The sequence below is a fragment of the Gymnoscopelus braueri genome (assembly GCF_963280865.1).
Source record: "Gymnoscopelus braueri genome assembly, chromosome: 15".
NCBI lineage: Eukaryota > Metazoa > Chordata > Actinopteri > Myctophiformes > Myctophidae > Gymnoscopelus > Gymnoscopelus braueri.
The window spans coordinates 7,674,503-7,689,409 of record NC_137620.1 but is presented as its reverse complement, the minus strand read 5'-3'; the positions used below and the strand labels follow the sequence as shown (position 1 = coordinate 7,689,409).

The following is a 14,907-nucleotide window of genomic DNA, read 5'->3' as shown; positions in this document are numbered from 1 at the left end:
TTTATGGGACTTAAGTCTTACAAAGCACTTCAAAAAGCATAAAATGTTAAAATAAGAACTATACATTAAAATATATATTTAAAAAACTAATAATAAAAACATTATTTCAAAGCGCTTTTCGAAAAGGGGATACAAATTGCTTAATTAAAAACAAGATGAAATATCACACCAGAAAAAAAACATGAAAGGAAATTAAATGAATATCAATAAAAAATATAATAAGGCACAGAAGGAAATAAGCATGGATAAAAGACAATCAAATACACAAATTAAAGTAAGTTTTCAGAAGAGATGTAAAAGATGATTTTGCTAGTCTTAGATCCTCAGGTAAGATGTTACAAAGCCTTTAGTTTCCCAGACCATAAAATGTCCTACAGCAGTGGTTCTCAAACTTTTACATGTCAGGGACACCAAAATGTATATGTAGTTGGCTGCGGAACCCCCCCCCCCACCCGCCCCCCCCCCCATTCTGATAATGTTTTGTGCCAGGGAAACCCAGAAGAGAACATTTGTGTTAAAAATAAAATCTAAATGATTTTAAATCAACCAAACATCTTTGTGATTAAAAAAAAAAAAAAAAATCTAAAATAGCAGATACACAGTGCGGCACAAAGTGATGGGCTGTGAGCTTGTATATCTGCAACGTATAAAATATGGATAAATGGTTAATATGATTGTGATGCTATTAACTAATTTGGCTGGGGAACCCTTGGAACATCCCCAAGGACCCCTGGGGGTCCCCGTACCCCACTTTGAGAACCACTGTCCTACAGTATGATATTACCCGTTTAAGATTATTGTTATGGAAACCATAACAACACATCTTCAAACGTGTTGCAAAAGTCCTCATGGAATGTTTGACACAGAAGCACATATTAAAAATGTACATTACAGATTTACAGATATAAAAAACTATATGATTTTATAAGCCTACTGTATATATACAACATAATATAGTAATTATCAATATGATCTTGTGGAGCACCCACCCGCACCAAGTATGATCATTTAAAGTATCACATACATGTGTACATATTGTAATTAAATGGAATGGGGAATGGGGATCAGTAAACAAAAAAGAACAAGGACTCCTATTCTCCTCGCTGTTATTATTAATGTGAATTCTATATGTGAATTCTAATGTATTACCATTTTCGTTCAAAACTGTCATGTTTAAACTCAAAGAGTCCATGTGGTCACTGTGCAGATCTTGAGGAAGCGATGCTGCTTGCTCCTTAGACACCAAATGCAAATAACCTTGAAGCCAGTTGTCTATATAGAAACAATTCCGTTTTCGCCACTTTCCAACTACTGTTTGAGAAAAAGGTTTATCCAAAAAAAACATTTGATGTATAAAAGTGACAGTCAGTCCCTCATTATTTCCAAGGTGATTTGACATCTAAACCATTTTCCAAGTTGGGTTGTCCTACACGTTTCTATCCAAGGACCTGAAACAAAGTTACAGTAAACATTTACAGGATAGAACACCACTTTTCATTAACTCTCTGGATTATGATACTCAACATTACCTCCACATCCATTATCAAAGCGTTTCCTCTTATGTAGACTCATGCCTTCCTGATGATTCTGTAAGTGAAAATGAGTTGAAAGACAATTAGAAGCTTTGCAGAATGAGGGTCAAATTTGAACAGTTTGATTAATCTGTTGGTGTATTTACCTTGCAGTTGGTTGCCAGAGTTTTGTTGTTCACTGAGTTCAATTCCAATTCCATCTAAAGAAAAAAAGAAGAAGAAAAAAAACAATATCTTGATATCTCTGCTTACTGGAAATGTACAACCACTTGGCCTAAAAATATGAATAACTCTCGACAACAGTGTTGCATGACAGAGAACATTTAAACGATACTGTACCGTTTTCATAGTCAGTAGATCGCTTGAGTACTTCATAAAAGCTTGTGTCGCCTAAAGGTAAACAAATACACAAGTGGATTTTGTTTAACACAATCAAAAAATAGTTCTGTGAATTAGTAGGTAAAACAAACACTGAACGGACTGACTTTAATGTACTTCCAAAAGGACCAGTCATGGTTTAATGAATGAAAGAGATTTATGTTCAGCTATGAAGTTATAATTCATTTAAATTCAAATTCAAATTAGGAGCCGTTGTCCTTGTCAGAAAACATGTCAGAAGTATCCTAAGTCCTTAGTCAACATGATTGGTTCAAAGACTGACCGTGCTGCAGTGGGAGGTACACATCATCAGGAGCTCCACTTTGATTGGCGTTCTGGTAGTCAGCTGAGCCTTGATTCGTTCCCTGAGACTGAACGGGTCTGTAATTAAAAGATAACATATCATAAATGAAATAGAAAAAAATATGGAATCTACTGCTGTCGTGTTGATGAATAGACAGAGGTCAATACTGTCTGTACTTACCTGACACAGGCAGGATCTGTAAATAAAAAATATATATATAACATAAATATTTGAACCAAATACAAACCAACAGGCATAATTGTTTGTCAGTTTCTCCTTCATGAGACAATTAGAAGCTTTGCAGAATGAGGGTCATATTTGAACAGTTTGATGCATCTGTTGGTGTATTCACCTTGCAGTTGGTTGCCAGAGTTTTGTTGTTCACCGAGTTCAATTCCCATTCCATCTAAAAAAAACAAAAAAACAATCACAGATATCTCTGCTTACTGGAAATGTACAACCACTTGGCCTAAAAATATGAATAACTCTCGACAACAGTGTTGCATTAGAACATTTAAACATTAGATATTGTACCGTTTTCATAGTCAGTAGATCGCTTGAGTACTTCATAAAAGCTTGTGTCGCCTAAAGGCAAACAAATACATAATAAAGTGGACTTTTTTTAACACAATTGAAAAAAAGGTTGTAATTATTCTGTGAATTAGTAGGAAAAACAGACACTGAACTGACTGACTTGTAATGTACTTCCAAAAGGACCACTCATGGTTTAATGAATGAAAGAGATTTATGTTCAGCTATTAATTTATAATTAATTTAAATTCAAATTAGGAGCCGTTGTCCAAGTCAGAAAACATGTCAGAAGTATCCTAAGTCCTTAGTCAACATGATTGGTTCAAAGACCTACCGTGCTGCAGTGGGAGGTACACATCATCAGGAGCTCCACTTTGATTGGCGTTCTGGTAGTAAGCTGAGCCCTGATTCGTTCCCTGAGACTGAACGGGTCTGTAATTAAAAGATTACATATCATAAATGAAGTAGAAAAGAAGATGGAATCTACTGCTGTCGTGTTGATGAATAGACAGAGGTCAATACTGTACTTACCTGACACAGGCAGGATCTGTAAATCAAAAAAATATATATAACATAAATATTTGAACCAAATACAAACCTACAGGCATAATTGTTTGTCAGGGTTTGACAAGGCTGTCCTGTGAACGGACAGTTGACAGAGGGCCATGCCCTCTCAAACCACTGAAAAGTTACTGTACTCAGCAGGGATCGATAAAACATTTCTAACAAATCAAGTGATACACCTGAACCTGAACAAAATTATATTCCTAACATTCATATTCCACATTAAAATGAAATAAAATTAGATTACAATAATCGGATTGGATCTTTAAAAAGTATACTGTACAATTGTCATTGTCATTGGAGTGCTGGATTACTTCATCAATGCTGTTGTCACCTAAGGTAAACATAAGCATTAATGTGGTGCTTATTTTAGTTAGGCCTATTTCAAACATGGTTTGAAACATGGTTTGACAATTTAGTTAATTGTTCTGCTAATTAGGAAAAACACAAAACAAACTCACTTTTTTTGCTTCCGAAAAGAACACTCATGTTTTCATAAATGAAGACGTATTTTTAAGTTATAATTAATTCAGATTCAACTAGAATCAGTTGTCCGAATCAGAAGAACATGCGAGAACATGATTGGTTCATCAGACTGACCGTGCTGCAGTGGGAGGTGCACATTATCAGAAGCCCCAATTCGATTGGTGTTCTGGTAGTCAGCTGATCCCTGAGATTGGACGGGTCTGTAATTAAAAGTAAATATTTTTCACAAATGAAGTAGAAAACAAGATCTACTGCTGACATGTTGAATAGACAAAGGTCAATACTGTACTTACCTGAAACGACCTGGATCTGTGAATAATAAAAATGTATATATAACATAAATATTTGAACCAAATAAAACCTACAGGCATAATTATTTGTCAGTTTCTCCTTATTGAGAAAGCCTGTTAACGTGTTGGTGACAATGTCCAACACTAAGGGACGAGTCGAAATTTAGGGACCAGTCGAAATTTACAGAAGGGGGGGCATGGAGGAAATATATGTGCCCTAATTTAAAATGCAATGACCCTCCCTCTGAATGGGAAAAAAAATCGATGACCCTCCCCAAGTGATTAAAAAAAAAAGAATGACCCTCCCCCAAAAATATCAATGACATTTACCTCAGTAAAATGATGTCTATTATACACTAATCTTATTTCTAACCTTAACTTCGAGTAAATAAATTGACCGCAAGAAGTAACATTGCATCGCAGAAAATTACTGACTTGAGTGGGATTCGATACCGCAGATGACGGAGCACACGGATTCAGAGTCCGACAATTTACTCAGGAGCTACCCATACTAGTAAAAAGGTTGAGTTGTCAGAAAGACTTGTCCTTAGCACCGCTGAAAAGTCGCGCTGCTCGCGGCGCATCATCAATAGAGAACACTTGCTGTATTAAAAACAAATATGAAAGACAAGCGCGGTATAATGAGAGGCAGGTGCCTGGAGTGCACATGTGATGTGTATGAAACCCAGAACGACATTGCAGCATGTGATTATTGTGGCCATGCCCCTGGCCAACACATGCAGGTTTAAGTTGTGCCACCACCACCTGATAGTGATACAGCACCTGTCTCCAAATTTGACCAGGTATGTTTCGTTTTTTTCTACTGAAGCATCTGTTTTCAAAGAATTAGAATACATTTATAATGTATTTAGAGAGTGTGTGTGTGTGTGTGTGTGTGTGTGTGTGTGTGTGTGTGTGTGTGTGTGTGTGTGTGTGTGTGTGTGTGTGTGTGTGTATATATATATATATACACACACACACACACACACACACAGGAAATAAGTCCACGGAAATAATTAATTTAACTTGAAGGTTAAGGTATGATTTAATTTTAATATAGTACAAGAATAGTGTAACTATCTGTAAAATATAACCCATTTATTTCATAAAATTATGTATTGGGTTATAGCCTATTTGTCTCAATATTTGTCACATTCAGCACTGGACTTCACTGACTGTAGGGGTCACATTAATCACATTAGAATCACAGATTATAGATTTTATGTTTTTTCCCCTATTTTCTGTATTTTTCATTAATATATAGTATTTCTTAATTTTTAATAATTATAGCTTGTAGATTGGCTTTTTTCAGCATTTGAAATTGTTTTAAAATAAAAGGAACAGTTTTCCCAACCGACAGAGAGTCAGAGACAATATTTAGCCTATATATGGTTCTGTATCAGTGTATGAGTCAGTTTTAGCAGATTTCATTCTAATTGGCTACTGTAGACTGCCTATGAATTTCATGGGCCTGGATAGGGCCACCTGGCCTGGCGGAGATCTGCCCTGTTGCGCAGCAGCACAGCAGCAGGTGAAGGCAATTAACTGAAATGAGGAGCTGCGCAGCTCAAACTAATCTATGTCAAACAGTCAAGTTCTAGCTGCTGAAATAAACTTCCCATTTGGATCATTGTTGACAAAGGAACAGAACATGGATATTGTTTGCAAAAGGATTATTTATTGTCCATCAGAGCGGTGAGAACACAGCTTCTCTCTGCTTTTGTATGATATTGATAGCCTAATCTTTGGATCTGTTTGCAGTTATTAATTTGTATTGCTGTTGATCCGACGTCGGGTTCTCTCTCCCCCCCCCCCCCCCCTCTCTCTCGTGCGCCCGCGTGCTCTCTCATGCCCCCCCCCCCTCTCTCTGACAAAAGTGTTGCTTGGCTTCCGCGCATTATAAACTGGAATATAGGCTTTAAATCTAACCTATCACTGGTTATGTGCAGCGTTTCACTTGATGTTGAATCTCAACCAGAGAACTGGTGTCTACCATTACCGTATAGAGGTGCGCGCTGTGCGTCCTGGCCATCTCCACGCATCCATTGCAGCCTGTGCGGAGTGTGCGCTCTGGCGGGTGGTTGTTTGGTGTTATAATAATTTATAACTTGTTTGTAAAATTGATGAGGGGAAGGGGAGAATGTAATTCATAAAAACTGTAGTAAAAAATATATATAAAAACCCGGACTATTTTATTAATTAAAAAATGCATGACCCTCCCTTGGACTCAAAGTAAAATTAGTTGACCCTCCCTCGGACTAAATTTTAAATGGCATGACCCTCCCCTATTTTCCTCCATACCCCCCATTTCCTAAATTTCGACTCGTCCCTTAGGAAATGGGGGGTATGGAGGAAAATAGGGGAGGGTCATGCCATTTAAAATGTAGTCCAAGGGAGGGTCATGCATTTTTTAATTAATAAAATAGTCCGGGTTTTTATATATATTTTTTACTACAGTTTTTATGAATTACATTCTCCCCTTCCCCTCATCAATTTTACAAACAAGTTATAAATTATTATAACACCAAACAACCACCCGTCAGAGCGCACACTCCGCACAGGCTGCAATGGATGCGTGGAGATGGCCAGGACGCACAGCGCGCACCTCTATACGGTAATGGTAGACACCAGTTCTCTGGTTGAGATTCAACATCAAGTGAAACGCTGCACATAACCAGTGATAGGTTAGATTTAAAGCCTATATTCCAGTTTATAATGCGCGGAAGCCAAGCAACACTTTTGTCAGAGAGAGGGGGGGGGGGCATGAGAGAGCACGCGGGCGCACGAGAGAGAGGGGGGGGGGGGGGGGAGAGAGAACCCGACGTCGGATCAACAGCAATACAAATTAATAACTGCAAACAGATCCAAAGATTAGGCTATCAATATCATACAAAAGCAGAGAGAAGCTGTGTTCTCACCGCTCTGATGGACAATAAATAATCCTTTTGCAAACAATATCCATGTTCTGTTCCTTTGTCAACAATGATCCAAATGGGAAGTTTATTTCAGCAGCTAGAACTTGACTGTTTGACATAGATTAGTTTGAGCTGCGCAGCTCCTCATTTCAGTTAATTGCCTTCACCTGCTGCTGTGCTGCTGCGCAACAGGGCAGATCTCCGCCAGGCCAGGTGGCCCTATCCAGGCCCATGAAATTCATAGGCAGTCTACAGTAGCCAATTAGAATGAAATCTGCTAAAACTGACTCATACACTGATACAGAACCATATATAGGCTAAATATTGTCTCTGACTCTCTGTCGGTTGGGAAAACTGTTCCTTTTATTTTAAAACAATTTCAAATGCTGAAAAAAGCCAATCTACAAGCTATAATTATTAAAAATTAAGAAATACTATATATTAATGAAAAATACAGAAAATAGGGGAAAAAACATAAAATCTATAATCTGTGATTCTAATGTGATTAATGTGACCCCTACAGTCAGTGAAGTCCAGTGCTGAATGTGACAAATATTGAGACAAATAGGCTATAACCCAATACATAATTTTATGAAATAAATGGGTTATATTTTACAGATAGTTACACTATTCTTGTACTATATTAAAATTAAATCATACCTTAACCTTCAAGTTAAATTAATTATTTCCGTGGACTTATTTCCTGTGTGTGTGTGTGTGTATATATATATATATATATATATATATATATATATATATATATATATGTACACACACACACACACACACACACACACACACACACACACACACACACACACACACACACACACACACACACTCTAAATACATTATAAATGTATTCTAATTCTTTGAAAACAGATGCTTCAGTAGAAAAAAACGAAACATACCTGGTCAAATTTGGAGACAGGTGCTGTATCACTATCAGGTGGTGGTGGCACAACTTAAACCTGCATGTGTTGGCCAGGGGCATGGCCACAATAATCACATGCTGCAATGTCGTTCTGGGTTTCATACACATCACATGTGCACTCCAGGCACCTGCCTCTCATTATACCGCGCTTGTCTTTCATATTTGTTTTTAATACAGCAAGTGTTCTCTATTGATGATGCGCCGCGAGCAGCGCGACTTTTCAGCGGTGCTAAGGGCAAGTCTTTCTGACAACTCAACCTTTCTGCTAGTACGGGTAGCTCCTGAGTAAATTCTCGGACTCTGAATCCGTGCGCTCCGTCGTCTACGGTATCGAATCCCACTCAAGTCAGTAATTTTCTGCGATGCAATGTTACTTCTTGCGGTCAATTTATTTACTCGAAGTTAAGGTTAGAAATAAGATTAGTGTATAATAGACATCATTTTACTGAGGTAAATGTCATTGATATTTTTGGGGGAGGGTCATTCTTTTTTTTTTAATCACTTGGGGAGTCATTGATTTTTTTTCCCATTCAGAGGGAGGGTCATTGCATTTTAAATTAGGGCACATATATTTCCTCCATGCCCCCCTTCTGTAAATTTCGACTGGTCCCTAAACAAGTTACTGTACTCATTAGGGATTGATAAAACATGTCTAACAAATCAAGTGATACACCAGAACCTGAAAAAAATTACATTACTAACATTCATATTCCACATTAAAACAAAAATAAAATTAGATAACTAGAAAAAGTGCTCCTCGGAGCACAGGTCTCCGCCAGGTCGGGTAGGTTATTGTGGTCTCCTCGTAGCGCTATAATAGGCCAATGTGAAAAGGGTGCCATTTCTTATTAGGCCTTGCACGGCACTGCATTCATGGCTTGAGGCATTTGTGCAAAAAATGTGTTTTGCTAAATTAGACCTGCTGGTGGTGCTATAACTGGCCAATGTTAAAAGGGTGGCATTTGTTCCTCAACATAGTGTGAAGGTGCGTGCAAAGGTTGACCGCAATCGGACGGTGCGTTCATGATTTGCGGAGTTTTGTTCAAAACAAGCCACTACTGCAAACTTTAGATGTCAATCTTAGCCAATGAGAATGGAATATGAAAAATCAAACAAATCCGTCTTGATCACATGACTATGGAGATCATGTGTACCGATTTGCGTGAAATTTGAATAAAATCGGAAGGAGTAATATAAAAAATGTGTTTTACGTAAGTCTGCCTCTCCTCCAAATTTGGGGCAGAAGTTCGGAAATGGCATCCAGGGAGTGTGTGTGCTCAGTTTCGCTGCGATCAAGGCAACAGTGGCGGAGATTAGCTGGTTACAGGGGGTAAAACATACTCTCTCGCCATGCCTTTCGGCCTGGCGGAGACAATAAATGGATTGGATCTTTAAAAAGTGTACTGCACCATTTTCATAGTTATGTGGCTGCTGGATTACTTCATAGATGCTGTTGTCATCTAAAGGTAAACAAAAACATTAATGTGGCGCTTATTTTCAAACATGGTTTCATTTTAGTTAATTTTTCTGCTAATTAGGAAATACACAAAACAAACTGACTTTAATGAGCTTCCAAAACGAACACTCATATTTTCATAAATTAAGACGTATGTTTAAATTATAATGAATTCAGATTCAATTAGAATCAGTTGTCCTAATCAGAAGAACTTGCGAGAACATGATTGGTTCATCAGACTGACCATGCTGCAGTGGGAGGTGCACATCATCAGGAGCCCCAATTTGATTGGTGTTCTGGTAGTCAGCTGAGCGCTGATTGCTTCCCTGAGACTGAACGGTCCTGTAATTAAAAGGTAAATATTTGGCATAAATGAAGTAGAAACAAGATGGAATCTACTGCTGTCATGTTGATGAATAGACAGAGATCAATACTGTACTTACCTGACACAACATCGACCTGTAAATTAAAAACAATTAAATTAACCATACGTATTTGAACCTTAAAGAGGCATTTTGGCCCACAGTTTTCTTACCTTTTCTATGATGTTTTGATATCGTAGGATGAATGGTACAGTAGAAAAATGTCATAACTCCATCCCGGGTCCGCCACAGCGTAAAACGCGTGCCAATAGGCCTTGCGCTAGATCGTGTACATGAATAGCTTCTTTTTTCTTTTTTTTTGGGTGAGATCTGACGTTCATAGTAGAACACTATGCAACGTGATTGTCTTGATTGTCACCGGAAGTCTCGCTAGACGAGATTGAAATCTCGAGATTTCAATCTCGTCTAGCGAGACTTCCGGTGGGGCGCATTCAAGACAATCACGTTGCATAGTGTTCTGTCACTATGAACGTCAGATCTCTAAGGAAAATAAAAAAAAATTGAATTAAAATACACAATCTAGCGCAAGGCCTATTGGCGCACGTTTTAAGCTGTGGCGGACCTGGGATGGAGTTATGAATTGTTTCTACTGTACCATGCATCCTAAGATATCATAACATCATAGAAAAGGTAAGAAAACCGTGGGCCAAAAATGTAATATTGTTATGCCGTAGTACTGATTTATGGAGAGTTGCTCTGAGATTATAATCTGACTACAGACATAAAATTAGACAAGATAAGAAAACGTTTATAATTCCTAAGCGGAATTGGTTGACAGTAAATGGCAGCAGTCGTTCTAGATACAGAGAAAACAAGAGCAGCATGTAATAAAGATCACAATGAAAGAAATATATCAAATAGATAAAAAGAGATTATGGCAAAAAAATAATAACAATATAAAATCTTATACATAACGCAATTAATACAAAATAATGTTTGTGGTCTTAATGATAATAAAAAGGGTGACTGGTACAGAACAACCTCAACCTCCTCAGTATGTTTTATGGAGAGTTGTAAATGGTAAATATAGCGCTTTTATCCAAAGCGCATTACATTCACCCATACACCGATGGCAGAGGGGAAACCATGCAAGGCACCAACCTGCTCATCGGGAGCAATTAGGGGTTCAGCGTCTTGCTCAAGGACACTTCGACACTAACTCTGGGGGAGCCCGGGATCGAACTAGGAACCTTGCGGTTCCCATCCGGGCGCTCTACCGGCCAATCTACCCCTGAGCCACCGCCTTTTATAAATAATTGTTCAGTGATTATAATCTACCCTGGATGTGATCCATGTTATGTAGTCATTCTCACCTTCGGATGTTCTGTATCGACATAGCAGGACCAGAAAGATGGTCAGAAGAATCACAACAAGAAGTCCTACAATCAGTCCAATTATAAGTGGAGAAATCTGTTCCACAGACCCAGACACTGAAGGATGAAAACAGTATTGGAAATAAAGAACTCAATTTAGCATTTAGTCTATATTCATAATGTCTATACACTATGACAGCAATAACAATTGCATTTGAAATAAATAGATTAGAAGCATTAGAACATTTTCTATTTGCTTGTACTGTAGGCTGTAGTATACGTATGTCCCAAAACATGATTAACCTGCTGTTATAAACCTGGGAGACCACTGTCATGTCTGTTATTATGTAATAGTTTACAAACAAAGCTGTGTATTTCTTTCATTTAATTAAGACAATTTAAATGAGTGTCTTTTTAAAGGAGAATACCGGACAAATTAAGTGTTGTCTTTGATGTCTTGTTACTCACCTATTGACGTGAAAAGTGTCGTTCTTTTTTTCCATCGATTCCCCTGTCGTCATTTTTTAAACCCCCTCCGTTGTCATAATGGGAGCGCGTGGGTTAGGGAGATTCGTCTATTATAACCGATGCAAAGTTGTTTTTTTCTCTACTGCTAGTCATTATGGAGATGCTTGTTTCAAGAACCTGGCAACACGAGTTGCCAGGTTCTGGAAAGAAACAAGCATCCAGTGTTAAATCGTTCGGCAGTAGCGCTAGCCTCTCAGGCTAGCTACTCTCATGTTTGACTATCATGAGACTCCACAATGACTAGCAGTAGAGAAAAAAACAACTTTGCATCGGTTATAATAGACGAATCTCCCTAACCCACGCGCTCCCATTATGACAACGGAGGGGGTTTAAAAAATGACGACAGGGGAATCGATGGAAAAAAAGAACGCCACTTTTCACGTCAATAGGTGAGTAACGAGACATCAAAGACAACACTTAATTTGTCCGGTATTCTCCTTTAACTTTTAATCTGTGTACATTAACACTTAGGACAAAGAATAGGAATTTTTAAAGGGGTATACTGACTGTTCAAATAAATGAAAAAAGCTAATATCAGTATACTCACATGCCACTGCCATCCAGCTCTGTGGTGACTCTTCTCCAGAATATTTACACTTGTAAAAGCCCTCATTTGACTTAGATACAGCATGTATGATCATCTCTGCATTGGTTTTAGTTTGGACCAATTCTCCATTTCTATAAAAGTCCACGTTAGAGAGTGACACGTCTCTCTCATGTTTGCAGCGAAGAGTCACAGAAAGTCCCTCGGTCACAGGGTGAACAGGACTCACCAAAATGACAGAACCATCTGCAAAACATTTAATCATTTTAAAACAGTCCATGATGTTAGGTTTCACACTGAACAAATACAAAAGCATGTTTTTAATGAGTTGATGGAATGCTGCAGTATTGTTAGGTATAGTGAATGAAAGAACTGGACTGACCATGTACTGTGATGTTGACAGCATTGCTGTACTCTCCCAATCCAGACTCACACCAGTACACACCACTGTCATTTGTAGATACGTTCCTCGTCCATGTAGATTCATTCATAAATAGCCCAGATGATAACTCTTTTACTCGATCATTAAAACCCTTCATTTTCCATTCAGTAGAGTTTCCCTCACAGCTCAGTGAGACAGACTCAGAGATGAAGTGCTGAGTTCTGTCAGAACTCACTGTGAGAGAAGCTGAAGAATGAAGATCTAAAACACAACACATGATCAGAGATCAAACAAAGAGCACTGTCACATTGACAGAGTGAAATAAACTCAAGAAAAGTGAGAAGATCAGAGAATGTGAAAGAAATATAAATAGAAAACGGAGGGAATTGAGCAATAGTCAGAGCGTGCATCAGTCAACTAAGAAAACGACTTTAAACTAGAAAAAGTGCTCCTCGGAGCACAGGTCTCCGCCAGGTCAGGTAGGTTATTGTGGTCGCCTGGTTGCGCTACAATAGGCCAATGTGAAAAGGGTGCCATTTCTTCTTAGGCCTTGCACGGCAATCGGACACTGCATTCATGATATGAGGCATTTTATTCAAATTTTTTTTTTTTGCTAAATTAGACCTCCTGGTGGCGCTATAACAGGCCAATGTTAAAAGGGTGGCATTTGCTCCTCAACGTAGTGCGAATGTGCATGCAAAGTTTCACCGCAATCGGACGCTGCGTTCATGATTTGCAACATTTTGTTCAAAACGGGCCACTCCTGCAAACTGTCAATGTCAAACAGATCCGTCTTGATCACATGGCTAGAGAGCACGTGTACCGATTTGCGTGAAATTTGTATAAAATCTGAAGGAGTAATATCCAAAAATGTGTTTTATATAAGATGGCCTCCTGGTGGCGCTACAAAAGACAGATGTGAAAAATGCAGGGCAAAGGTTTTGTCCCTGGCCTCTAGGGAGTGTGCATACAAAGTTGTACACAGATCGGTGCAGTTATAGGTAAAAACACAAATCGGCGTGTAATAGCGCCACCATGAGGCTGATTTGAAAATGTTCAAGTGGCATTTCTTCCTCTGCCTAGTGAGAATGTATGTGCGGAAATTGCATGCTGTGTTCATAATTTGAGGCATTTTGTTCAAAACGGAGCAATCCTGCAAACTTTGGAAGCCATTTTTAGCCAATCAGGATGGAATATGAAAAATCTGAAAAACCTGTTTTGTTTAATGACTATAGAGATACTTTGTACCGATTCGCGTGATGTTTGGACAAAATCTATAGGAGTACTGTCAAGAAATTTGTTTTGCAAAAAGCGGCCTCCTGGTGGCGCTATAACAGGCCCATGTGAAAGGGCAGAGGTTCTGAATTGGCATCCAGGGAGTGTGTGTGCACAGTTTCACTGCAATCAAGCCAACGGAGCCTGAGATTAGCTGGTCACAGACGGACGGACAGACGGACAGACGGACAGACAGACAGACGGACGGACGGACAGGGTGCAAAACATACTCTCTCGCCATGCCTTACGGCCTGGCAGAGACAATGATGAATTATGAGTCACACTCACCACCAGACCACACAAACTGAGGTTCACTGTCCTCAGTGTAATAAACTGGGTCTCCTCTCCCAGCTTTACACACATATCCTCCTGTACCTGTAGGACCATGAATGATGTAGGAACCCTCTACAGTCCCATTGTGGCTACCAGGTAAGAGCTCATAAGTGTAGGAGTTGTCTGATGGTTTAGGAACTGCCCTGTACCAGTAGAACTCCCAGCCTTCGGATGATTCTTTAACATCACAGCTCAAAGTCACAGAGGCTACAGGACTCAACCATGAAGGAGACAAATCCAGAACAGCCTGGGGTTTTGCTGTTGGAAAGCACATTTCTTTGAATTATAAACATTATTATAGATATTGATGTTTCATGCAGTCTTGTGGCAGTTGCCACTCCCATTCACAATATTCTCTTTACATTGTCTATATAAAGGAGATATATTCTGACTTACCTGACACAGTCAATTCAGCAGCATGACTCCACCCTGTTGAAGACTGTTGGTAATTTTTGGCACGACCCTTGCACACGTAGACACCACTGTGATAAACAAAGGCACTGCTGATTCTGAATTCAGCCTGGTTTTCTGGTTTGTATGAAGCTAAGCTTGTTGTGATCCATTCATACTTCCAGTCTGTGTCACTTCTCCCCAGTATCTCACACTTCAGAGTGATGGTCTCTCCCATGAATATGTGAGACCAACTGGGCTGCAGTATCAAAACAGACCTGCCCTCTGTTCAAATAAAATACAATCCGAATTAGCATACACAATGATTGCATAGAGATCTGGTAAATAACCATCCTACCTGATCCTGAC

The 14,907-nt window shown here is 38.9% G+C and overlaps 1 protein-coding gene across 1 annotated transcript in view; it reads right to left on the bottom strand.

Annotated features, from left to right (window-relative positions):
* Positions 1 to 509: 509 nt before the first annotated feature.
* Positions 510 to 14,907, bottom strand: part of LOC308101327 (uncharacterized protein) — a 52,304-nt gene continuing 37,906 nt past the window's right edge. Inside the window, exons 5-21 of the mRNA XM_080450751.1 lie at positions 14,545 to 14,823; positions 14,191 to 14,325; positions 9,834 to 9,849; positions 9,635 to 9,732; positions 9,344 to 9,394; positions 4,089 to 4,104; positions 3,910 to 3,995; positions 3,277 to 3,292; positions 3,080 to 3,177; positions 2,749 to 2,799; positions 2,567 to 2,620; positions 2,395 to 2,410; positions 2,194 to 2,291; positions 1,872 to 1,922; positions 1,679 to 1,732; positions 1,530 to 1,587; positions 510 to 1,448 (exon numbers count right to left, since the gene is read on the bottom strand). Coding sequence (XP_080306877.1) covers positions 1,559 to 1,587; positions 1,679 to 1,732; positions 1,872 to 1,922; positions 2,194 to 2,291; positions 2,395 to 2,410; positions 2,567 to 2,620; positions 2,749 to 2,799; positions 3,080 to 3,177; positions 3,277 to 3,292; positions 3,910 to 3,995; positions 4,089 to 4,104; positions 9,344 to 9,394; positions 9,635 to 9,732; positions 9,834 to 9,849; positions 14,191 to 14,325; positions 14,545 to 14,823 — 1,148 coding nt within the window. The 3' untranslated portion in view covers positions 510 to 1,448; positions 1,530 to 1,558. The remainder of the gene's footprint in view (positions 1,449 to 1,529; positions 1,588 to 1,678; positions 1,733 to 1,871; positions 1,923 to 2,193; positions 2,292 to 2,394; positions 2,411 to 2,566; positions 2,621 to 2,748; positions 2,800 to 3,079; positions 3,178 to 3,276; positions 3,293 to 3,909; positions 3,996 to 4,088; positions 4,105 to 9,343; positions 9,395 to 9,634; positions 9,733 to 9,833; positions 9,850 to 14,190; positions 14,326 to 14,544; positions 14,824 to 14,907) is intronic.